This window comes from Peromyscus maniculatus, chromosome 9 (assembly GCF_049852395.1).
Source record: "Peromyscus maniculatus bairdii isolate BWxNUB_F1_BW_parent chromosome 9, HU_Pman_BW_mat_3.1, whole genome shotgun sequence".
NCBI classification, from domain to species: domain Eukaryota; kingdom Metazoa; phylum Chordata; class Mammalia; order Rodentia; family Cricetidae; genus Peromyscus; species Peromyscus maniculatus.
The window spans coordinates 14832393-14857732 of NC_134860.1; the positions used below are offsets into that span (position 1 = coordinate 14832393).

At 37.1% G+C, this 25340-nt stretch overlaps 1 protein-coding gene across 10 annotated transcripts in view; it reads right to left on the reverse strand.

Moving 5' to 3' along the window:
• Nrg3 (neuregulin 3) overlaps window positions 1-25340 on the reverse strand; it is a 1054015-nt gene that overhangs the window by 96191 nt on the left and 932484 nt on the right. For 6 of the 10 annotated variants that reach the window (XM_076544433.1, XM_006994734.4, XM_076544430.1 and 3 more), the window contains exon 4: window positions 14140-14166. In XM_076544433.1, coding sequence (XP_076400548.1) covers window positions 14140-14166 — 27 coding nt within the window. The remainder of the gene's footprint in view (window positions 1-14139; window positions 14167-25340) is intronic. The other 4 variants (XM_076544427.1, XM_076544432.1, XM_076544429.1 and 1 more) reach the window with 1 other exon arrangement.

Genomic DNA, 25340 nt, shown 5'->3' on the forward strand with positions numbered 1-25340 from the left:
AACTTTTTACCACTACAGCTTTCTATGAATATGCCGTGTCCTACATATCAACACTTGGGCATTAGCACAGTGAACAAAATATTTTCCGGCATGCTTATGTCTTCCTCTCTCAGTAGGCTCACTCACACAGTCCAGAGATAGAGAGTTCTCTGGTGTATAAATCAAATGTTCTGCCCAATCTAGTATTCCTAGAGATAGTACAATGAGCTCAATATGAATGTTTCCCAATACAAAGGCCAAACCTGCCCCAAAGATGGCAATTCCCTCCATTCCATGTTTAAAGTTCCTGTTGACATCGAAATACGAAATGAGACAATGTCTGTGAAATCACATGCAGTGCACCACAGCCAGATAGGAATGAGCAACAGTAACTCCCTTCCTTCCACTCATTACTTGTAAATCGTGAATGCTGATAAGCTTTGCCTATTATCTGAATCTATATGAGATTCTCTATTAACACAGCAATATTCTGCTTCTATGCTCACACAAAACCACAAGTGGAGAAATCACCCAGGCAACCTGCCTCACTGAGAAGCAATGTTCACTTGACTTTTCCATCAGAGCCCAGTCCTGTGGAAGGATTAATTCCTATCACATCAACAACCAATATTTCCAAGTGAACTGCTAGCTGTGACTTGGAGAACCCCTCCTTTAGAGGAACACCATATTTTCAATGTGAAAATGAACAGGAGAAATAGCGAGAAAGAATGCAGGTTTTTGAGAAACGAGCTGCACTGAGCCCCCTGGACTTGTGTTTGGTTGGTGTTTTGCCTGTGCCTTTTCTCATTCATTATCTAAGCAAATTAAAAGTTAAGGAAAACCTCATAATATTTAAATGTATTACAAAAGAATGAACTCTATCAACATTGACTGGGCTCTTTTGGTTAAAGTAGATCTGGAGACTGAATATTGACAAAGTTTGGCTACCACAGAACTTATTTTTCCAGTGAGAAGACTGTTAAGAAATGTGGGTGTATTATAATTAAAGAAGAGCTCATTTATTTAAGTTGGGGGACACAGGAAAAGTTAGAGAGAATAGAAGAAAGTGGAAATTGTATAAATGTAGTAATCATATAAGAAACGCTAAAAATTTTAATCCTGGCAAAAGTATTATTTTACCCTGATGATTTACATAATAGATGCTTTTCTTTAAAATTCACAACTCAGGTGACAAAAGATAAATTTTTAGCTATCCATATGTTATTAAATTATAACTAATCATATACACATATGACAAAGTTAATACTAAATATATGCAGAAATGTTGCATATTGGAAGTGCAGCAATATTCTGGAGTTTATTTCAATTTTCACAGAAATGTTCGTAATGGAGTATTTGATGACTTAGCTATTTGCAAACGATATTAACTTATAAAGATAAAGTAAGATATGATAGTAGTGTTATGTATGTAAGTAGTACTTTAACTAGATACTTCCATGTATTATCTAGGACAAGTTATTTTCTAAGTTTATTAAAAGGACAATATAAAGCTTAAAAAAGGACAATGAACAAAAATTTAGGAGAGTAATATATATACAAGGGAGGAAGTAAGGGAGGCTGCTACCTGTGAGCTAGAAAGGACTGAACTATACATTCTTTTATTCTGGGAAGGAGCCAACCATGTTCAGGTAAGTATGACAGAGCATCCTGAAATTCCAAGTTAAAAGACCCTGAGGCACATAGAAGAAGAGAGGAAAGGCAGTGTGGCGTTAGCAGTCTGGGGAGGCAGACAGATCCTGATCACATGGGTTTGACTTTTTACAGTATGTAATTTCATTCTCAATCTACCCGGCAGTTTTACACAAGAAAATTACATGATTTTGTTTAAATTTTAAATACAACTATATGTAACTTAATTATAGTGTTCTTTGCTTTGCTAATATGAACCAGCATCCCCGAATTTGCTAAGAAAAACTTATGTTTGGACATTACCTCATCCTGGCCCCAGTGACTCTAACATCTTCTCTAGAACGTTTCCACTTTAGACTAAAGAAAGTCATGCCCCCTTTCCCTTAAAGTTCTAGCTTTACCTGTGAGTGGCACCTCCTTGTCCCGCTGCTTCCTGGGCTTCCTGCCTGGCCATTTTCTCTGCATTTGAAATAGAGCATAAGAGAACTCATCTGCGTGTTGCTCACAGAGCTGCTCCAGGAAGTAGCGTTTGATGATTATTTGGCCTATCTGCTGGAACTCTGTCCAGAATGCCTACAAGCAAACCACACATGGCTGAGACACAAGGACTCAGTCAAGGGATATCTATGTAATCTTTCTCCTGCCTGGAATCATAGACTGCTTTTCTTTACAAGACAACAAATGGCTCTTGCTTCTGAAAGCAGGCAAGGCCAGCAGAGTCTGATCCTTCCTCTTGACCAGCCATGTCAGCAAGCCATCCAGTGACATATGTGGTTATTCAATTACCTGGAACTTGCCATTTCCCCCAAACCCTGTTCCTTCCTTGCTCTTTATTCACCTTCTTTCTTCCTTTTGCTTTCCCTTGTGTTTCTGTTCTTCATTTCCTAACTATAGGAACCTTTTTTATTATTTTCTCTACAGGAAAAAATATTCTCAGTAACTGCAGCATGATGTAGACAGTCGTTCCTTTGTATTCTTTCCCCCATTGTTTCTTGATGTCTAGGTACATGAAACATGGTTCTTTACATAAGCAATTCAACAAATGTTATCCACATTAGCTTTCTCCCTAAGTTTCACACATTGGCAGAAGTATCACAAGAGGGTTGAGAAACTGCAGGAGACAGAGAACACAGTATCCCAACATTGTAACTCCAGGACCTTTGTGTGCTTGTGTATGCATAAGCCAGACAAATACTCCTTGGCTTACAATGGAGTTATGACCCACTAGATCCATCACACGAAAAGAATAGCATACTTCTAAATGCATTAGAACTACTTACTATACCTAAAATAATTAGTCTAACAGAGCAGAACACTGTGGAGCATCAGTTACTCACTTCCCCAGTCAAGTTGCTGACTAGGAACTTAGGAAGCCAGTGCTACCACAGCTTCCCAGCATTGCCTCATATTACCAGCCTGGGAGAGATACCAATACAAAATTCAAAACATTAATTCTTCTGAGTTTGTACCATTTTAACTGCATCCTAAATTGTAAACTTCAGTAATCAGTCAATCACTTGTAAATCAGAGACATTGCCATCCTATACATATTTAGGAAACACCATTTTCTGTCCTGCAAACATACAACAAATTTTAAATTAAAGCCCCCTCCACACACACCATGAATAGCATTTAATTGGTTTATACATATGCCCAGACACTGAAGTGAGAGTTTGAGAGTTTGTTTTACAGGAGGAGAGCTCTGGCCTGACACAGGGCCGGTCTTTGATGGAGTTCCCATACCCTGATTAGCTGAACCGTTATAAGTTCCCTAATCACACCTACCACCTATGTGGAGACCCCTTCTTACCTAAATGCTGCTGTAACTACAGATCCACTTTCTATGTCTCACCTCTTCTCCCCTCTTTCTCTCTGTGCCTCCAAACCTCCTTTCCCAGGGCTTTCCCTTCCCCTGAAGTAAAGGCCCAGAAGAATTAGATATAAAAGGAAAGGCTATATGGATTTTTACACATTGGAGACTGTGATGATCAGCTAATGTGTGACAGTATTCATAGAAGAAACATGACCTCTAAAGTCCCAAGACAAGTTACAAAACAGCATTACAACTGAAAATATTGCCAGAGGACAATCTCTTTGAGTTCCCATGCAGCCCTCATATCAGGATATGCCCAGTACTTAGTCATCTACAGCAGTAAAAAGCTGATGTGAAAGACAGATTTGAGGTCAAATTCTCCATCTCTACTTTCCCATTCTTTTGGTAAGAAATTAAACCTAGATGCTCTTCAGCTTTGCCATTTATGATCACTACATAAACGGTTCTACAGTATGCATTTTTGAGAGTTCAAAAGATCATCCAACTTTTCTGGCACATACTGTTCAACATTGTTATGATAGTCTAACACAGGTAATTTTTCAAGCAATTTAACATGGCAAATACTATATGTGCAGAACTGTACTCTTTGACTACACTCCCTCTGCAAACACTATAAACTATTTGCCCATAAATTACCATTTTATTTTGTAAGAAGACACTGTGTATTTATACCAATGAAGATCCCTTTTGTTTTCAAATAATTATAATTCACAGATATTAGTTAGGGAAAGAAAGACTCTCACTTTCAGATTTGTAATGAAAATTCCCAAATTAGAACAAAAATTGACTTCACTTAACTGTAAACCTGTTAGACATAAGGGAAAAATCATATAGATTCATTTATAACACACAGAGTCGCTATAGATTATAACCCTGCTTAATAACATCTGAGCAGAATTCAAACATAGCTATTCTTATTTAGTGGCTACTCATTATATTAGATATGCTTTTATAAAAAGGGGGTGGAAGGCTACTTAACATATGATCAACTCAACCCAATAACTCTGTTAATTCTAAAATTATGAATGTAAATAACATTATATAATTAGAATGTACCTTAGTTCTATGTATCTTCTAGCAGAAATTCAATGCTTTGTTTTAAGTTCAAAACACAGCAATCACTTTGATATAATTTAATACTTAAACAAAAACATGATTTTCCATTCTGTAACTTGAATTTTAGACTCACATCAGACTTTCTTTAATCAGACCATATATAAATGTATTATGATATACTTAGAACAAGGTCAAACAACAAATATGACACTCAATATGCAGTGTTTATTTTATTTTTCAAATAATGAAAGAGATTTGCATAAAAGTCCTTTCACATGATAAGCTTTTCCTGTGTTTGAAAAAGTTTTTAAGGAGAATTATACCTGCTACTATACAAACATATTTGGTGCTTAGAGCACAAAATGCATCAGGGCATTGGCAGAAAAAAATCTGCTGAGTAACAAATATTTGCAATGGATATAGGAGAAATGTTTTATGACTGAGCACTTGATAGAATAGCTTGGTGTTTGTCAGGTGAGAAATCTTCCTTGTACCTTCATCATTGTGCCTTCTAAGAGTGGGCAGTTTGATATGTTCTTTGGCCAAGTATCACATATAGAGGACAGTCTGGATTCTATAGAAGCCAGTGAGGACTTGGGCTTACAAAGAAGTTAAATTATTCCATAGAGTGATGTAGTCACATTGTGTGATAAACTTATTAAATATTATCTTTATAAAAGTATATTATAGCAATGTATTAATAAACACAATTTAAATTATGACCTAAAGAAACAATTTATTTGTTTAATTTCAATTCTATGATTTTAGTTTTCAAGCATCATTCTGTATCTTATATGTACATCTAAATTGTTGCCCTAATTGTGTCTATTAACATTATGCTTTAACTGACAGGGCCTTCTGTAGATGTAACCAACTGTCTTATTAAATAAGAAACACAGAACCAATGTAAAAGAGAAAGCCAAGAGGTCAGAGCTCAGAGCTAAAACCTTACCTTTCCTTCTGTGGTGGTCCTACCTCTCCGAAAGAGACCTACTTCCTATGTGTTTGTCTTGATATATATTTTTTGTTTTGTCTTTTCATTGGTTGTAAACCCAAACACGTGACTGCCTCATCACTGCCTGTAAGTACAGCCCTCCAGGTCTTAAAGGCGTGTGTCTCCAATGCTGGCTGTATCCCTGAACACACAGAGACTTACCTAGCTCAGCCTACCAAGTGCTGGGATCAAAGGCGTGCGCCAACACCGCCACGCTCTTTCTATGGCTCTAATAGCTCAGACCCCCGGGCAACTTTATTTATTAACATACCATTAAAATCACATTTCAGTACAAATAAAATACCACCATATTTCTCCTTTTCTATTTTAATAAAAAGAAAAAAAGCAAAAGGTTATAACTAACAAAGGAAAAACTATATACAAAAGTATAATAACTATATACAATATATACAAGTAATAAATACCTAAACAATGTCTAGTCCATTTGTATTTGACAAATTTAGAGAAAATAATTCCATTATCTATCCTATTTTAGTAAATCCAAAATGTATCTAATTTACTTTTTTATCCCAATTAATCTTTAACTATAACTAACTAACCTTCAACTATAACTAACTAATCTTTAACTCCCTCAGATACCCAAGAAGGAAATAACATTAGCTAACAATAAAAACAGGAAGTGCATGTAAGCAACTTCCAAAAAATTTGTGAGTTGACAGAAAAAGCCAGCTGCCTGGACAGTCACCTGAGGTTTCTCCGCAGTGTTGGGGCATCATTTTTAGCTTATAGGCTTAGCGTATCTGACAGACTTATTTGTGAAGTACGATATACACAAGATCAACAGTTTAACCTCACATTGAGTGAGAGCAGTCCATGTACCAGAAACACCTGAATTTCACTAGTGTCTTGTCATGATTCAGGATTTTAAATTCTGGAAATTGTTGACGGTTTTTTAATTCAGCTGTCCATTCTTTTTGGCTGTGTATATATGGCTTTGTCTCAGCATTCTGTTCTTCTCCACATCCCTCTATGAAATGCCAGTTTACTATTGAAAGGTGTGAGCTTAGTTACTCTTTAAGAATAACTGTTTCAGCTGCTGTCCCATTGCACATCAGAAGCCATTAGCCTTCCTCATCATTACTGGTCTCTGAATTTTTCATGGCACAAATCCCACAAGTGTCATTAAAAAATTATGTACATAATTAAGAAAATTCTTTCTGAATGTTGACAGCTTTACAGACGCTGGATTTGGCATGGATTATTGCATAGTATATAATTATCCCTTAAAGTAAATAAATTAACCAGAAAGGGGTTTTGGTTAAATATTTTCAGTAAAGTTGGTCTTCTCGCTCCAGTTCTAAGGTTGGACAGTTCTTAGACCCAGAGAGTGAGCCTGAAATAGCAAGCTCAGAGTAATGGGGGAGCAGTAAGAAGTAATATAAATTTGTACTGTGGCTCCACTAATGAAACTTACCCATTTGTCTGCTACTCAAATGCCTTCTGCTCTGGGATCCTGTCCCAATGCTCTCCACGTGCATTTAACAGCTTCCTCTTCTCTTTCTCTTACTGGATTTTGTCAATAACATTTTATAGCACCGATTATATCACATCTTTGCTTCTTTTTAATCTTGGGGCACTTCTACATATATATATATATATATATATATATATATATATATGTATATGTATATATATGTAACTAAGATATGGCATATATTAACTCAGATAAATATGTGTTGATCAAATAGTGTCAGGAATCTTGAAGCATATGTGTTTGAGCTCCTTGGTGTAAAATGTGAATTTGTTAATAACTCTTTGAAGACTTTAGGTTTTGAAGCTGATCAGCAGGCAGGCAGATATTCCTACTTTTTGAGAATATTAAATCTTGGGTAAGACATGTGCTTGCATTATTTTGTGAAATACATTGTACCTCAAGTAAAAAGTAAATTAGTGCTATTCAAAGTAAGATGGGAGAGTTCAGAAAGAAGGGATCCCAGGACTTGTTAAAATATAATTGGACAGCATTATAGTGTGAAATTTATTCTAGGTATTCAAGGTTGTTTCAACAATTGAAAAGTGATTAATGTAATCATCATTTCAATAAACTAAAAATAATTGCATGATCATAGCCATAGATTAAGAAAGAGTACTTGGAAAGATTATTTATGATTAGAAACTCTTAGAAAACTAGGAATTGAGATGATACCATCAACTTGAGAAAGGATATTTATAAATACACCACAATTAATGCTATACTCAATGATGAGAAACTCAGGCATTTCACCAAAATCAGGAACAAAATAAGCATATCTCCTCTTACAGACTTCTCAGTGTGATAGGCCAGTCCTGGCTAACCAAGTGGGACAAGACAAGGTGCTAAAAACATGGACATAAGGAGGGAAGAAAAATGTCTTTTATTTGCTTATGATATTATCATAAATATAAAACCATTTTGGAGCATCAACAACAGAAAAATCTATTTTAGAACTAATAAATAATTATAGCTATACAGTAGATGGTTAATAAACAGAGTATGACCCATATCTTAAATACCAAAAATAAACAAATAGAATTAGAAATTAAACTCAGAAAACTAAGGTTGTATTACCCTCTCCTCAAGAAGAAATACTTAGAGATAAGTCTACAAATACATATTAAGGTCTGTATGAAAAAAATTGAAAAAATCTAATGATAAATTTTTTTTTAAAGAACAAAATAAGTAGAGCGGAATTCCATGACAATATACAGGAGGAATAAATGTTGTCTAGAGATCAGATTTTTCTAACTTTGTCTATAGAAACAATATAATCCATGTACAAAGCCTGGTGAGTCATATTGTTACTATTTTTAAACTAATTCTAAAGATTAGAAGCAATGAAAAACAAAATTTAGTGTGGTTAATGTTGAATAACAACAACAATATAATAATAATAATAATAATAATAATAATAATTGGGGGGCTGATACTACTTCACTTCAAGACTTTCTCAAAATCTATACAAATTTAGGCAGTATGGTACTGATTAGAGCACTGGGAGTCTAATTAGTGAGAAAGAAGAGGGCTTATATGAGCGAGAATTGTTGAAGCCAAGGTTGGATAAAGTACAGGGACAAATAACCAAATGAATGGAAGCACAGGATCTATGAACCAAAGGCTGAGGGGCCCCCAACTGGATCAGGCCCCCTGAACGGGTGAGACAGTCATTTGGCTTGATTTGTTTGGGAGGCAGCTGTGCGTTGGTGCCGGGTCCTGGGCTCGTTGCATGAGTTGGCTGTTTGAATCCTGGGACTTATGCAGGGACGCTTGGCTCGGTCTGGGAGGGGGGGACTGGACCTGCCTGGACTGAGTCTACCAGGTTGACCCCGGTCCTCGGGGGAGACCTTGATCTGGAGGAGGTGGGAATGGGGGGTGGGCTGGGAGGAGGGGGAGGGGGCGAGAGGGGGAGAACAGGGGAATCTGTGGCTATTATGTTGAACTGAATGGTGTTGTAAAATAAAAAATAAAAAAAAAAAGAAAACTGTAGATAGCTGAATGGAACAGATTTCTCAGATGTAGGCACACAGAAATATAGTCAACTGGAGAGAAAATGTCCTATTCAACAAGTGATGCTCAAACAGTTGGCTATCTCATCCAAATGAAACCACCAGGGTAGATTTGTTTTAATATTCAGGAAAAGTAATTCAAAATGAATCTTATTCTAAAATGCAAAATGCAAAGCTGTAACATTACTAGAAAATAACCTAGAATGACATCAAGAGGCAATAACACTTTAGACAAAAGAGACTAAATGCAAGTTGTACAAAAGAAAGAATTATATAAGAATCACAGTTCGCTAAAATTAATTTTTTATCTGTGAAGTGTATTGGCAAGACAATAATAACAGAAGCCATTACTTGACAGGAAGTAATTGCCAAAGATGTAGCTGAGAAAATACTGCAAGCCAACATATAGAAAGAACTCTTGAAATTCTAAGTCCATAAAAGAAATCAAAACTGCACCAAAGATCTTGATGAACACGTCACCAAAGAAAATTTATAGATGGCAAATTAGCATAGTGAAAAGTGTTCCACATTAGACGTCAGGAAGAGGCAAATGCAGAGAATGTGATGGCACTGCACACCTGTTGGAAATGTTGAAATCCAGGATGCTAACAGGGGTTAAGTCCTGCCAGGATGTGAGCAACAATCCTGCTCCTGCATTACTGACTGAAACACATTGTGGTACAGACACTGTATCAGAGAGTGAAACTATTTCTTATAAAACAATGTATCCTCACCACCTGATCCATCAGGAAAGAAAGTTCACATCTATATATAAACCTATATGTGAATGTTTATCATGAAGTTAGATTGAGAATTGTCAAGTCTTGGAAAGAACCAGAGGAGTTTTGTGAGATTAAATTATTAAGCAAACTGTGAGACATTTGGACACTGAACTACTACTCAGCAATAAAAGGACATTTTCTGTAAAACCATGAAAAGACATGGAGGTGTTGCTGTCTCTTGACAAATGCTTCACATCACACACATGTTTAATCTTACTGAACTATTATGACAGTAAAAAAAAAAAGGCAGCAATGCTTATGGCCAGTATAGAAGATTACATTCCACCATCCCGACATTCTAGAAAAGGCAAAAGTATAGTAATGATACAAAGATTGGTGACTGTCAGGGGTTGAGGAAAGGAAAGGCATATGTAGCAGAATTAGGGGTAACACAAGCATCTCTCGTGTGGGAAATTCAAACGATGGGGAGGCTGTGCACATGTGAGAGATGTACAGGAAATCTTGGAATTTTCTACTGTATTTTGCTGTGAACTTAAGAGTGCTGTAAAAGTAAGTTCCACTTAAACAATTCACCTACCCCTACATACACACATGTGAACAAAACTGGTATAAATTATCTGCTCACCAATAGACCAATAAGATAAAATTCATATACGTTTTATCTTACTCTTCCATTTCATATAGAATTTTCATTTATAGATGATTTAAGAATTTAATAATCATCTTCAAGACAGTTTACCTACATCAATTCTATAATTATAGATTAAATTCAAAATATTTATTTGCAAACTCACAAACATCATTTTACATATTTAAATATTTAAATTCAGTGAGTATATAAAGTGGATAAGTAAGGCAACTGAAACAGTATATTCACTAACTGTGTAAACCACTCACTGCTCCAAACCATCCTTTTACAGATGTCATTAGGTACCTGCATACCAGACATTTCCCTTAGCTCCATCTAACTGGTCAACTCCTTTTCTCCCAGGCAAGATCTATTTCAGGAGTCAAATAGTCACACACTGAGAACTCATTCCCTGTAAGACTTTAGACCTATGATTTGACTCTAATTTTTGCAAGATTTACTATAACCTCATGCTTGAGTGTCATATGGATAACTACACAGTAACCTACTATTTTACCTGGACCAAGAATTGCACTCTTCAAATGAGTTCTCACTTAGACCTTTCAGTACACATTTTAGTTCCACTGTACTATACATGTCAGCAATACTAGAAGTCTCCTGATATGATGGAGACTGGTCTATTTCTTTCAACAGAGATGATTAACATTTTGTATAGCAATTTCATTTGCTAGTTTGCCACTTTGCTTCTGGGATCTAAAAAGCTCCAGCCCTCCCACCAGCTGTGTGGTGATATCTATGTCTACAGGTGTTCTGCTCAATAGCCATGAAACAATGGTTCTCAGACCCTGCAATCACCACAGCTCAGTAGAGCAAATTTCTTTATCCATGAGGTCTAGTGCTCATTTTTTTCAAAATGACTTTGAGGGCCATAAACCCATGCCACTGATATATATTCCCTGCTGCCATTGGTGAATGGGAAGTGCTAACTGCTTACCCTTCTCACTGGCTTATTCTCTTTCACATAAACCATGCTCATTGTTTCTGTAACTTGTTGCTGCTCATGGCTTAGCTTTAATCTCTTCCTCCTCTGGAAATTCTCATCTATATCTTTACTCACCCCTCAGCATTCACAGTCTCCTTTTTGACTCCATTGTTTTCCTACTTTGACTAAAACAAAAATCTTATGCGAATAGTCCAATTCTCCTTTTCCATTTTTAAAAGCTGTTTCAACTTTGTTTATACCAGCAAAGTTATGGAACTGTATTCCTGGCTCTTAGAGAACTTTTCCTTGTGTCTTCCAAAATTTCTAATTCTTTTCACATTTCTGGAATTCATATTACGGTATGAATTAATAAAACTCCTCATTTTTTTAATGAAGGTTGCATTTCCTAGTCTCACTTGCAAAATAATGGTATTATTTGATTAGTTCTAGTGAACAAACCATTAAGAAAAAATTGGTGTGAGTCATTTCAGACCAAGTCTCTTCAGGAAGCCTGTGTCTCTGTCCCAGTGTTGCTAGCTAGAGTGAGATGACAAGTAGTGAGGTGAAAAGTAGTCACTCATTGACCAGAGCCTCATGCCATGGGCAAGAAAGAATACTCCCCCACAAGAAAATGCTCCTTCTTCGAGGCACTAAGAAATTATTTTCTTATCCAGCTACTAATAATCTTAGCTATAAATCACAAACTCCTTCCCATTGTATTCTCTTGGACTCTGGTATTGGAGAATTTTGCATAAGATAAACATTTATTTCAATTCTAAAACTCTTGTTTCATCTTGAGCAATAGTAATATCTACTTATACATGATCTAAAACCATATCTTTCCAAATATTGACTTCCAGTTAAATTTGTTTGCTTCTTTCTCTCATTCTCATAAGCATGATCTGAAATTTTTCCTTTTTCATAACTCCTTCTTTAAATCATTTGTTATCCATTAATACACAAGGTGATCACAATCTCTATTTTGTAGTACACATTTGTTCAAGCACTTTAATTATGAGTATTATTTGATTTCATCCTTCCTTAACTTACTCTCATACAAATCACACATTAAGCCGGGCGTTGGTGGCGCACGCCTTTAATCCCAGCACTCGGGAGGCAGAGCCAGGCGGATCTCTGTGAGTTCGAGGCCAGCCTGGGCTACCAAGTGAGCTCCAGGAAAGGCGCAAAGCTACACAGAGAAACCCTGTCTCGAAAAACCAAAAAAAAAAAAAAAAAAAAAAAAAAAAAAAAAAAAAAAAAAAAACAAATCACACATTAAATGGTTGAATTCAAACTTCAATTGAGTAATATCCTGGATTTCATTACCTTTCATGTGTTTTAACCCAATTTTCCTACCAATGTCTCAAACATGTAGTAACTGAGCTGTCTGCTGTATCAATGGTGAAATAACCAAATAACAGATCACTAATGAGTCAGGTCATGAAATAGGGAAGAGAAATTCTGATATGAAAATGAGACCACTAATCAATAAACCTCCATACTTCCTGAAATACAACAACCTACTTGGCATTTTTTCTCAAATAATGTACCCCCAACTCACATTTCTGTATCTAATCTCATAAGCATCTCATATAAATGTCCTTCACTGTCTGCATTTTCTCAGTAATAGGAAACCTCACAACTAAGAACACAAAAGTAAAAGTGGCTGTCATCCTTGAAAATATTCCAGAGTAGCCTTCATCATCACCCCATTTCAAATATTTATTGATATGACATTCTAAATATATAACAGCTTTTCATATAGTTCCTATACCCCATGACTCAAAGCTAATATAATTTTGTCTGAGTAGAATTAAGATACATGGACATTTTTTTTTTTATTGTAAGTTATTGGACTCTAAACTCTGTCCAGCCTACTTCTGGTAATCTGCCTTCTTTTTTACTGACTGGGACTGGATGAGCATCATCAGAATGATTGGGAGAGTGAATGAATGAGTAGAAGTGAATTTATATGAATTCTCACCATCCACATATACATATGAAGCAAGAATTCATGTCTAGGTTATATAATGGAAAAAAAAAACGGTTTAAAATCCAAACAGGCAAAACTTGAAGAACCCAGGCTCAAATGTAGGTTTTCTCAATTTAACTAACTCTTAGCTACTAATTATCTTTCCATATTGAGCTTCATGGCATGTATTTTATTTAACTGTTATAGACTTAGAACTACCTTCAATTTTTAACAAAATTGTCTATGACTATAGAGAGTAAAGTCCCTTGAAGACATCCTGACATTTAAAAAAAATGTGTCTTTAATTAGCAATACTTTAAGAATTATTACAATTTTTAATGGATATGTGTATGTTTATAATACAAGTTAGTGTTGATGCTAAAATGTACCAAAACAACCAGCTTGTAAGAGGAAAGGGATTTGAGCAGAAAATAATGCGATAGATTTTGGAATTGTTGTTGTCTATCCCTATCATGTATGTTTTCCATGTGGAAATACTGTGCTAAGCAATTTACATATACTAAAATAGGTACTGTTAGCACCCTAATTTTACAGATAAGAAAATGGAAGGATGAGAGGAAACTATCAAGGCCTAGAAGCAAATCCCATTTCTGCAAAATTTCAGAAATACTGAATATCACCTTCTGAATATGTAGTTAAGGCTTCTATTTTGAGCCTTTTCCAAATGTGAAGTGGACTAAAGAGTTTTTTTTTTTTTAATACAAATAGGGCCTGGTAACGAGTAATTTTGATTTTAATGAGATAGAGAAGGTGTACAATATGTAGAGTATCAAAGTGATCTTAGAATATTTAAGGAACAAATAGTGTTGTCTTACCCATGAATTCAATCCCCAAGTGGTCTGCTACATCAAAGTCAGCATGGAAAGAAGGGAAACAGAAAAAGAAATGGGTTAGAAAAAATCCAAACAATGGCATCATTGCTTGTTAGAACATCCTCCAAGATACAGGATCTGTGTCTTTTAACTATGTTAGCTTATGAAATGTAACTTGTAGACAGTCAACAGTAACAGTTCTTGGTGTTGTCTTTAATATTTATTTCCACAAAGCATATAAATTATTACTTAGCATTTTAGTGAAATAATAATGCATAAATATGAAATATACCAAATAAAATTCTAAGAGGGGGGATAAGAATTCCTTATAAAAATACTTTCAAAATTCACCATATTTCTTGTAGATTAAGTCTTTGTTCAACATTAATTTATTTGGACCTCTACATTAGCAAGAATGACAAAGCCTCAAACAGGCTATAATGCAGTGTGCTTCACATTCACACACATGCACACACACATACACACACTGATGACACTAGACTTCTTTCTTGGACATGTTATTTGAGACAACTGTGCACTGGCAAAACCAAACATCTTACATGGGTCACCAAGTCTTGGGTAGATTGAAGGCACAAATCCAATGTACCTGACCCACAGTCCACATGACTGCTTGACTTGACAGGTCATCCGATCAAAAACAACTGGCAGAGATTTCACTATCGGTGCTGTGTGCTCACAGACACAGACAGTCCTGAACAGCCAGTCTGCCTGTGGCCGGCAGAGTGATGAACTCTCCTGGGCTTATTTGCTTAAAGTGTCCTCTTTCTTTTAATTGTTTAATTGTGTTTAATTCACTTTGTAAATTCAACACATGACTTAAAACGATATTTTCTATTCCACAAGTATTTCCAGTATTTGTCTGGAACGAGAGTAAATGGGACAAAAAGCTATTGCTTAATTGTATTTGTTTCCAAATCCAATTGCTGACCTCCATTTAGGGGTTTAGTAAATAAGCATTTTCTTTTAGGAAACATATGCACAATTACTCATTAATATTAGTGCATGTATGAATATACACATATAAAACACATATTTGACATTTCAGCCATTTTAAGTACTTAATTCATTTTAATTGCTTAGTTCAGCACAAATTAAGTTCACAAGGTTGTGCTACCGCCACACTATTTTTAAGGCTCTGTTTCTTCCATCCCATCAGTCAGAGGCTGTCTTCTCATCTCACACGTTCCCTCCCCTCAGCTACAAGCAACCTCTAGGTTCTGCATCAGTTCAGTTTGCCTGTGGTTCACTTGAAGTGATTAAAATTCGTGTGAATGACAAAATGTCTACTTTTATGAAGAAAGATGGCAACAGTGTTTCTAAAACATGGATTTATCCCTTTCTCTTCTTGGAAATTTTTTTTTATTGCTTGTGCTGCACTGATATGCACTTTCTTCATTATCTGTTCATTTTTGTGAAAAGATAGCTCCTTGTTCTCAGAGAATTCTGGCATCATTGGCAGGAAAACACAGAGTCAGATCTCTGGCCATCCTTCTTAGTAAGTGCCATACTGAAAATCTGCACTGACAGGAGAGACCAGAGGCAGAGATATTGTTCCTAGGAGGGATAGAAGTTGCTATGCAAAAGAATGAGATTTATGAGGAAAAGTGACAAGTGCATGCTTATGTTCTTCTGCAGACAAGAAGCCCCCAACTGTGTGCTCTAGAAACATGGAAGAGATACTGGATATATAGAATTTTAAAATGAGGCTTGAGCAAGATTAGCTATTATGAAGGAAAGGTAAGGTAATTGAAAACACAGGAAATAACACAATTTGTATTTGTACACAGACAGAAACAAAGGAAAATCAGGAGACAGGAGCATTTAGCAATCAGCAAGCAGAGGTTCTCCTGTGGACCACAGATATTCACAGCCAGAGGCCCTCAAGGAGTAGACCTCAGGTATTTACAGGCAAAGGCTCTCAAGGAATGGGCTCTAGATATTCACAAGCATAAACCAGTAGTTAGGAGGCCCCTAGCCTCAACTTGGTTGAAAAAGACCTTTCTGCTAAAGCCAGCCTCCATTCTTCCACACCCTAGGCTGTTCTACCTATGTGTGTGACAAAGCATGTAGACAGCCAGTCTTTGTGACTCTGTAGACAGAGCTAAGAAGTGAGCAGTATGTTGACACATTGGAAATCAATCTGCATACTTTTAAAGTCACAACAAATTCCTGGCCAGCAGCATAGACGAATATCACGGCTCAAAATTATTCAAACACTGAAAAATATAAATAGGAGTCTTGATTAAAAGAAATCTCTCTTAATATAAAAGTTGTTAGGTTTGTAATTTGCAGGCTCTCCAGCAAAGTGCCGTCTATGTTCTTGGATATTGAAGCGAAATTGCTCACTAATTTTTATGATGGCCTTTTGATGGAAATTGAGAAGCCTGAATATACAAGTAAAAAATTAATTTTTATTTGAAAATATCTCCTGCTCTTTCACCTCCCACCACTACCACACACACTACTGTATTAAAAAATGCTAAACACTGTGATCACTATTTATCAGTTTAAAGACACTGACAGGCTTTGGTTCACACAGAAGGATCAATGAAAAGCAGGTGACAGAAAAGCAATTCATTTTGTTATTATAGTCATACACAGAACATAAACCACACTATTTCTCAGAAGCCTGTGCTGATTGTTTCTCAAGGCAAACAGCTTGCCGGAAGATGTTCAGGCCTGAAGGAAAACGTCAAGAGGAAGAGAATGAGAATAAATCAATTAATAGTTAATTTACTCATTCACTCAAACCACTGAGGACCAGGAATTGCTCAGATCTTAGGGTGAGTCAAGAAGGACCCGGCTCAAGCCAAAGCCATCTGATTTCCCCTGGAGAATGCATGTAAATCTACAATTCACATATTTTAACACTTTAATCAACTTTTCTTTGGAATATCCATACCCTCAACATTGTGTAAGTGTGGCCCACTTTTACCCAGCTCTAACTGCTCTAGGAAATGATATAAAGATGATATCTCACAGCAACACCTAAACTGGCAACCATGCCCACAGTAAAAGGGCATACAGCAGCTACCCAGAGGGGTGAACTATCTTTACCCTGTCATCATGCCTATAAGCGTGTGGGACTGCAACTGAGCCCAGGTGGCCTGACTCTCATCTTTCACTTATCCAGTTTATAAACATCCTCCCTCAGAAGAAATAGCTAATTTTTGCAATGTCATCATCAAGTAATGAGACCTTCTGGGATGAATTATTTAATCCACTTAAAAGAATAAATTGTGTTCAAGCATCCTCAGGCACCACTGAAGCACCACTTACTTACCTCTTAGCCCTTGTCTATTGATGGCAGGCTGAAGATGAACTGGTTGAGGGAGGGTTTAAAGGAAGACAACCATTTCCTGCCCACCAAGGAGTCAAACTAGTAGACTATTAATATTTCCTCATTAGTTATCAGGGGAATTTCTGTAAGATGAGGCTGATTTGGTTAATTTTATAGACAGCAGGTACTAAAGAATTTTCTTTGAAAAATCTGTCAAATATTAAACCAAATAATCTTAAACTTAGAGTAATATTTAACAGATACCAGCAAATCTTCTCCAGAACCCAAGGATTTCAGTGGCTTTAGGAATAAATAAGTGATAGGAAGACATTCTTTCTCTCAGGTCAAAAGCACTGAGAAATTTATAAAATTCATGCCCATATATAGACTCAAATTATTTATTCTTAGTATGTAACATGACATATTAAAATACACTGATGTTACAGAACAGGAAATACAAATTAATCAGCATCTTCCCTACTTCATATATTACTTTTTTTTTAATAATCTAGGGAGAATGCTGAAAATGAGAATGCTGAGGAATCATCAAGTGCCTGGCACTGCTATTAACAGCAGTCATCATGTGGCACAGATATTATAAATTTATTCCCCACCTAACTAAAATTTAAGGTGCACATGTCTGAAACTAGCTCATGTCTTTGTGAGCTGGGACAGCAGGATGCCTCAGCAGGTGCCTTGGTTTCCTTCCCTATTGCTGGGATAAAGAACACCCTGAAGAATGAACTGAAGGAGAAAGGCTTTACTCAGCTCAAACCTCCTTGCTACAATCTGTCCTGATAGGGAAGTCAGGGAGGTAGAAGCTTGAGAGAACTGGTCACATTCATCCACATTCTAGAACAAAGAGAGTGGATTGATGATCAGCTCCATTTCTCCCCCATATTATTCAGAATTGCCTTCCCAGGAAGTGAGGCCAACCATTGTGAACTGCCCTTAGTTAACACATAGTCCCTCACTGACATGCCAACGGACCAAGTCAATCTAACCAATCCCTCTTAACATGCCCTGTCATGGTAATTCTAGATTGTGTCAAGTTGAAAAAACTACCCATCAACTTGAGTAGAGATGCTTTCTGTCCAGCCTAAAGACTTGCCTTTGATCCCCAGAAACAACATGACGGATGAACCTACCCACACATATAACCATTATATACACATACATGCATATACTAAATAAATAAAAAAGTGTAAAAAGAACACAAAAACCTCTTAAGCAACTCAAAGTTTATATGTTAAGCACAGCTGCCTAATCCTCCAAAGTAGACAATGTGAAGAAGAACAAAACCAAAAACAGTCCTTGACTTAATTCCGATCTCGAGATGCGATGGAATATATTGCTGCCTAAACAAGGGGGAGGAAGGCCCTGTGATGCAATACTGGGACAAAGTAACACTAACTCAGGCTTCAGCCTCAGTAGTCGATTAGAAGTAGCGCAACAACGTTCCATCATTACAAAATACTCCCATTAGTGCTCAGTTAAACCCTCGTTCCATGGAAAGTAGAGAAGAACTTTACATAAGATATAGTCGTCTCTGGTTTATAAAGTTAAAACATTGTGGGCCAGTGAGATGGCTCAGCTGGTAAAGGCACTTGTCACCAAGCCTGATAACCTCTGTGTGATTCCCAGAACCCACATGGTGGAAGGGCAGAACCCACTGTTTAAGTGGTCCTCTAACTTCCCCATGCACACAATTTTGGACAATGACTAGCACCCAGACAGACAGACAGACACACACACACACACACACACACACACACACACAAACAAGTAAGTGTAAAAATAAGTTTTAAAAAGAGAAATTGACAACACTGGCTTAAGGCTCAGTGGCTTCTCCACAGCAGGAGCCCTAAAAGCACTTTTGATGTGGGTGGTAGAGACAGGCCCTGGGATTGTTCAGAAGGCAGCTTTCCCAGTTTGGCAGAAGGGTTATGTTGTCTGGAGTGCCCATGGTTCTAGTGATCTCTGCCAGCTGCTGTCGGAAAATCTTTTGCTGTTAGTGTGGAGCAAACCACCCACTCAATTACAAAACATGTCTGTGACATAGTGCTTCCCTTCATAATGCTGCTGTTGTCTGTCACTCTGTAGGTTCCACCCCTAGATCTGTGTCACATGACTTTTCCCTCATGACACTCCGGGAACAAATAGTCCATTGGAATAAAAAAGATGAAATAGGATTTGTGAAGATTGTAAGTGAAATTCTGAATATTTGATAACCCTTCATCTCTTATTTCCTCATTCTCTGGAAGTTTCTGGAATCACTTTTGGGATATATGGGTGTCTCATGATGCAATAGTGTGCTCATATATTCTCCTTGCTCCCAAATGAGATTATAGGCAAGGTGACAAGAGGTCATTTGTTGAAACAGTGTCAGACATGTCCCCATTTAATATAGCAAAACAGGCAAACCAGGGAAGGAGGAGATAGAATCAGAGGTTTCTAATGAAGGAAGAAAGCAGGGGGCAGAAAGTAGGGGCAACTCCAGCTATAGCTTCTTCAGTCTAGGAAGTAATATGTGGAATTTATGGACTACACATCTTTGTTAAGGTCAAAGGGTCAACACGTAGGCAAATTAGGTTTGCCAAAGGCTGCCAGAGCATAGAGCTGTGTCATTATGGGAAAGAGATTCTAAGATATCACTGAGAAAAGGCAGTGGCAGGAGGCAGAATAACAGGCAGACCTGAACCCCTCCTGTCAGGTCCTGCAGCAAGGGTGATGATGGACAGACAGGAGTCTCTTAAAGGGAGGAACATGCTCTTGCAAGGGGAAACCAGGGAAGTCTGCCTTGGAGCTCTGTTCAGTCCCGTCACGGGCCCTAAAGGGAAGGCAAGTTATCTTATATTCTAGCTATTTAGTGGAGGCATTAGGATTTGAATGTAGGTCAGATTCCAACCTCAATGTTTCCTTTGCTACTTTGGCAAGGGTATGACTTTAATTTTCATCAGCACATATATATTTTACCATAGAATTTAAACATGCTTATGAATAAAATTTGTAAATAAGTACAAAAAATAATGTTAATAAAACAAATGGAAACCTTGATCACTACTTCCAAGAAGCACTCACTGGAAAGCTTGGTTCTGTCTTTTCTAGTATCATTCTCTAACTGCAAAGTAAGCTAAGCATCAATTGTCCACATCACCCTGCATTGTAAGCCTGAGCTAGAGGACTGTCTGTGGCTGTGTCAGCTCTGTAAGCACAGTGCTCTCTCACCTCCACCACACTGGGAATAACAGCATTTCCACTGTTGAGAAGAGGCCATGACACCATTACTGTAGCCAGCATCCCCACAGAGAGGCCATCAATCACCAAAAAGGCAAAGCCACTCTCCAGAAAAGCACAGAGTTCCACTCTCCTTTCCTGGGGCCTCGTTACAGAACATGACCTCTTTATTTTCCTTTCTAAAAACTCTGTTGTTGATTCTTGTTGGACACAGACACCTCTGTTTCACAGTCTTATGATCAAAATAAAACTACTCATTTGTGCTAAGGGAGAAGCAGCTGCCATGGAGACCAGGCCACATATTCATGCAGTTCACACTCAAGATGAGCATTCTGCTTCACAGAATTCAATTTCAAAACAGGGATGCAAGGACTAGTGAGATTGCCCAATGGGTAAAGGCACTTGCTATCAAGCCTGATGATCTGAATTTGATCTCTGGTTAGAATGAAGAGAACCAACTACCATATATTGTGGATTATAAGTGCATGGGCAGTCTCTCTCTCTCTCTCTCTCTCTCTCTCTCTCTCTCTCTCTCTCTCTCTCTCTCTCTCTCTCTCACACACACACACACACATGCACACACACTCACTCACACAGAGGGGGAAGAGGATGCGGGAAGAAGAGAGATGTTTTAAAACATTCTATAATACATAGAGATTCATGAGTGACCATTTGCTCCATCTACTTTCTAGATTTAAAATTTCATATTTAGCTCAGTTGTAGAGTGCATACTTTGCAAAGGATGTATATTTCTGCATTTCAGTCCCCAGCATTGCCAGAAAGAAAACTAAATGAAAAATTCCAAGTTTAACCTTGATTAATCTGCTTGTACAGTTTTCCTGGGACAGGAATATAGAGCACTGGGCATAACCAAGTTTCCATTTCCCCTCTAATTAAAGATTTTAGTAACAACTTCCACTGTTTATAAGAGATGTCATTCAAAATAACCTGGTGACTGCCTGTCACCTGTGAGAGTACATCTGTATGAGTGAATTCGTGAGGTGTTTTGCTCTTGAAACACACAATACATCAGCTAGCTTCTTGGCATATTTTGCTAACTTTTTCACCTTTCCATGGAACATCTACATACATCATCACATTTAATGTCAAATTTTAGCTGTGAAAGTTGTGCCGCTGAGCACTGAGCCCTACTGAACAACTGAAGCAATTTAGTTTCTATGAAAATTGAAAGGCCACATTTGTAGACTCCTGGGTTCTCTGGATTGAAAAGTCTCATCAATCTCAAGATTGAAGGATTTTTACATGTTTTTTATTTATTCTTTGAAAATTTGCTGTATATAAACAATATATCTTGATCATATTCACCCCTCACTACTCCTATTCACTTATTCCGGGAGCCCTCTCACAACTTTCTCCCAACCTAATTTCTTCATTTTATAATTACTTGTTTGTGTGCTTATTTTAACCACTAAGTCCAATTAGTGATGCTCATATGTACATGAGTGGGAGGTCATCTACCAGGTCATGGTCAACTTTCCAGGGACAATATTCCTAAAAGGAGACACTCTTCCTCCTGAACAATGAACTGTCAATAGTTCTTCAGCTAGGCATGGATCCTTGAGAATGCTTCCCTTTGCATGTTAGAATTTTTAACTGCTTTGGTCTTGTGCAGCTCTTGAGAATAAGGAGGTGGGAAAAGAATGGGTTAACCAAACTAAGGATGTGTGAAGAAGACTTATGAAAGCCCACTAGTCTGTAATCTGATTCTTATGTCTTTTGCATACTGCTTATCATTTCAGGCTGTCATTTAACTGTCATTTTTCTTCAGAAAAATTTTAATGTTACTATGGTGATGACAAGGATTTTGCATATGGTGTCTAAGAATTTATCATTAAATAACTTAAATTTAAGCAAGATTTGTAATAGGACTTGGATTTTTATTCCAAATATTGAAATTCCATCTGTTTATATCATTGAATATATTCATCAGAAGATACTTTAGACATTTATAGATGCAAATATTTTTATATTGATTATTTTGTAATCACTGAGCAAATTCCTCACAGATACAATTAAGGGGGAATGTTGCGTTTTGTCTTATAGTTATTTGGTTTGACAGGAAGTATGATAGAGAAAAATCTGTGGATATCATCATGGCATGAAGCACACAGAGGTAACCAATGTAGAAAACTAAAAGAAAAGAAATGGGATCTTTGCTTTGATGAAATCTCACACTACACTTAAATTGTTCTTGGCAAACCTCCTGCCTCAGCTTCCTGAGGAATGGGATTACAGGTGTGAGCCACTAACTCTTAAGGCTTATTCTTCATGTGTGTGCATGGGCACATGAGTGTGCGTGTGTATAATTTTAAAATTTATTTCTTTTATTTTTGAGATTATAATATAATTATATTAGTTCCTCCCTCATTTGCCTCCCCTCAAACCTTCCCACACACCTCCTTATTCTCTTTCAAACCCATGGCTTGAGGCTTATTCTTAAGCAGGACCTGTTACCACCAGGAGATGTTGTGGGGTAAGGGAAAGCCATCAAATTTGTAAGCTCGTGTTTATTTCCCAGCTACTGAAGCTTCTAAAGAGAAGGCTTCTCCACTATTGCTATCTCCTTGACTTGATTTGGTTCTGAGAATATTCATTTATTGGGTAGGAGGGGACAATGAGAACGTTGCAATTTAAAAAGTTTTTCCAATGCAGAAGCCAGCTCCCTGGCATTGCAAATTTTGTCCTTAGGAAGTCATGTGTAAAGAGAATATTACCCCCTTTTACCACCTCCAGAGCATACTCTTATAAGTAACCCTCATTGTAGGCTCCACTCTGAAACCTATCATACACTCCTCTAGTGGCTTTCATTATCTTTTTAATGCACTCCCAACTCATCCTGTAGCAAACTACTCTCATCTTTCATGGCCGAAATCCTCCTAAAGCTAGTTCTAATTTTCTGAACTATTGCTTTCTATTACACATTTCTATGAATTAAAATGAAATTTCCTGCAAACAAAACTTTCTACCTTGAATTGTAACTCATGGGAATATATCTACACCATGACTAATTAATTGAACTGCTATCATCGCCACAGTTCCCAAAATTTTCTCTAGTGCCTCTCAAATAGTAGATGGTGACTGAAGAATTGTTGCATCATTTTTCTTAATTATACTATTTTTTCTCATTGCAGATACACTAGGACAATATTTTCTTAAAGTGATTCATTTATAAATTATGTCAAGTTTATGTTAATGTCTTCACTTAAGCTTAACTATAATTTTCCAGATTTTTCTTAGCATTTAATATGAGTTTTCAGCCACTTCGTCCCTCATTTTCCCACTCCCCTGTACGTGTGTGTGTGTGTGTGTGTGTGTGTGTGTGTGTGTGTGTGTGTGTAGTTACATAACCTGTATCTCATTGAAATATGAATCATCTCAGACACGCGTGGAAAAGGTCAAGTCCTATTTTATGTTGTATTCTAATACCTCAGTCAAGCAGACCTTCAAAGACATATCTATTGATACAAAGCACTCTTATTTTGTTGTTTGCACAGAAAAAAATTAAATGCAGTGTCAGTAGAATTACAGAGAAAATCATCCTCAAGGCCTTCATTTCTGACCGTGGAAGGCAATCATGGTCTCTTCTCCACATGTACACAAAGCGATACCGATGCAATGAGTGAACGTTCTTGCTTTACATTTTTGTTGCTGTGATAAAACACTCCGACAAAAGCAACTTAAGAGGGGAAGGGTTTATTCTGGCTCACAGTTCAGGGATAGAGTCTGCCATGATGGGGAAGGCACAGTAGCAGTCACAGATAGCACAGTTACAGGAGCAGGGAGCTGGCTGTTCACTTTGTATCCACACTCAGATGCAGGGAGTGTAGAAGTGGAGCTAGGCTATGAAGCCCAGCCCTAGTGATCTATTTCCTCTAGTGAGTTTCTACCTTAAAGGTTTTACAATCTTCCCAAGCAGTCCCACCAGCTGGGAACCAAGTCTTCAAACATTTGATTCTATAGAGGACATTTCACATTAAACAATCACAGTGCCTGGATACAAGCTCTCAGGAGGTACAGATCTTTTCTGTTCTAAGCTGCTCTTTGTTCTCATCTTCAAGACTTAGATCACACACACACACACACACACACACACACACACACACACACACACACACACGTATCACTGTTTGACGTCTCTCCTCTGGGCATCAGAAATCTCTCATTTTTGTGGCATCTGATCTGCTTCTGAAATTTGAGCCTGTCTAGCAGACAGTAATTGTGTGTGTGTGTGTGTGTGTGTGTGTGTGTGTATGTTTGTGTTCTAGACACACATGGATGAATAACAAGTACCCAAGTCAATCAACTCTTGAAAGGCACATATTCAGGTTTTCTACTGTTTGCCAATGTGTTTTTACAGAAATGCACAAAATCAGGCAACTAGAAAGAAACCATGGTAACCATGTGGTTTTTATTGATGATTATGTTCTGTTACTTCATCCTGGCAAGATAACACATTCCAACATTGACAAAACCATGCTAATTTAATATTTAATGCTATTTTTTATTGTAAAAACACTGGCACGGGAATCATTTCAGACTTTATGATCCTTATGCTGCATATTTCTATTACCAAGTTTAAAAGTCACATTAATTTATACTTATAAGCTCCCAAACACCTGGGAATACTTGATAATGAGCATAACAG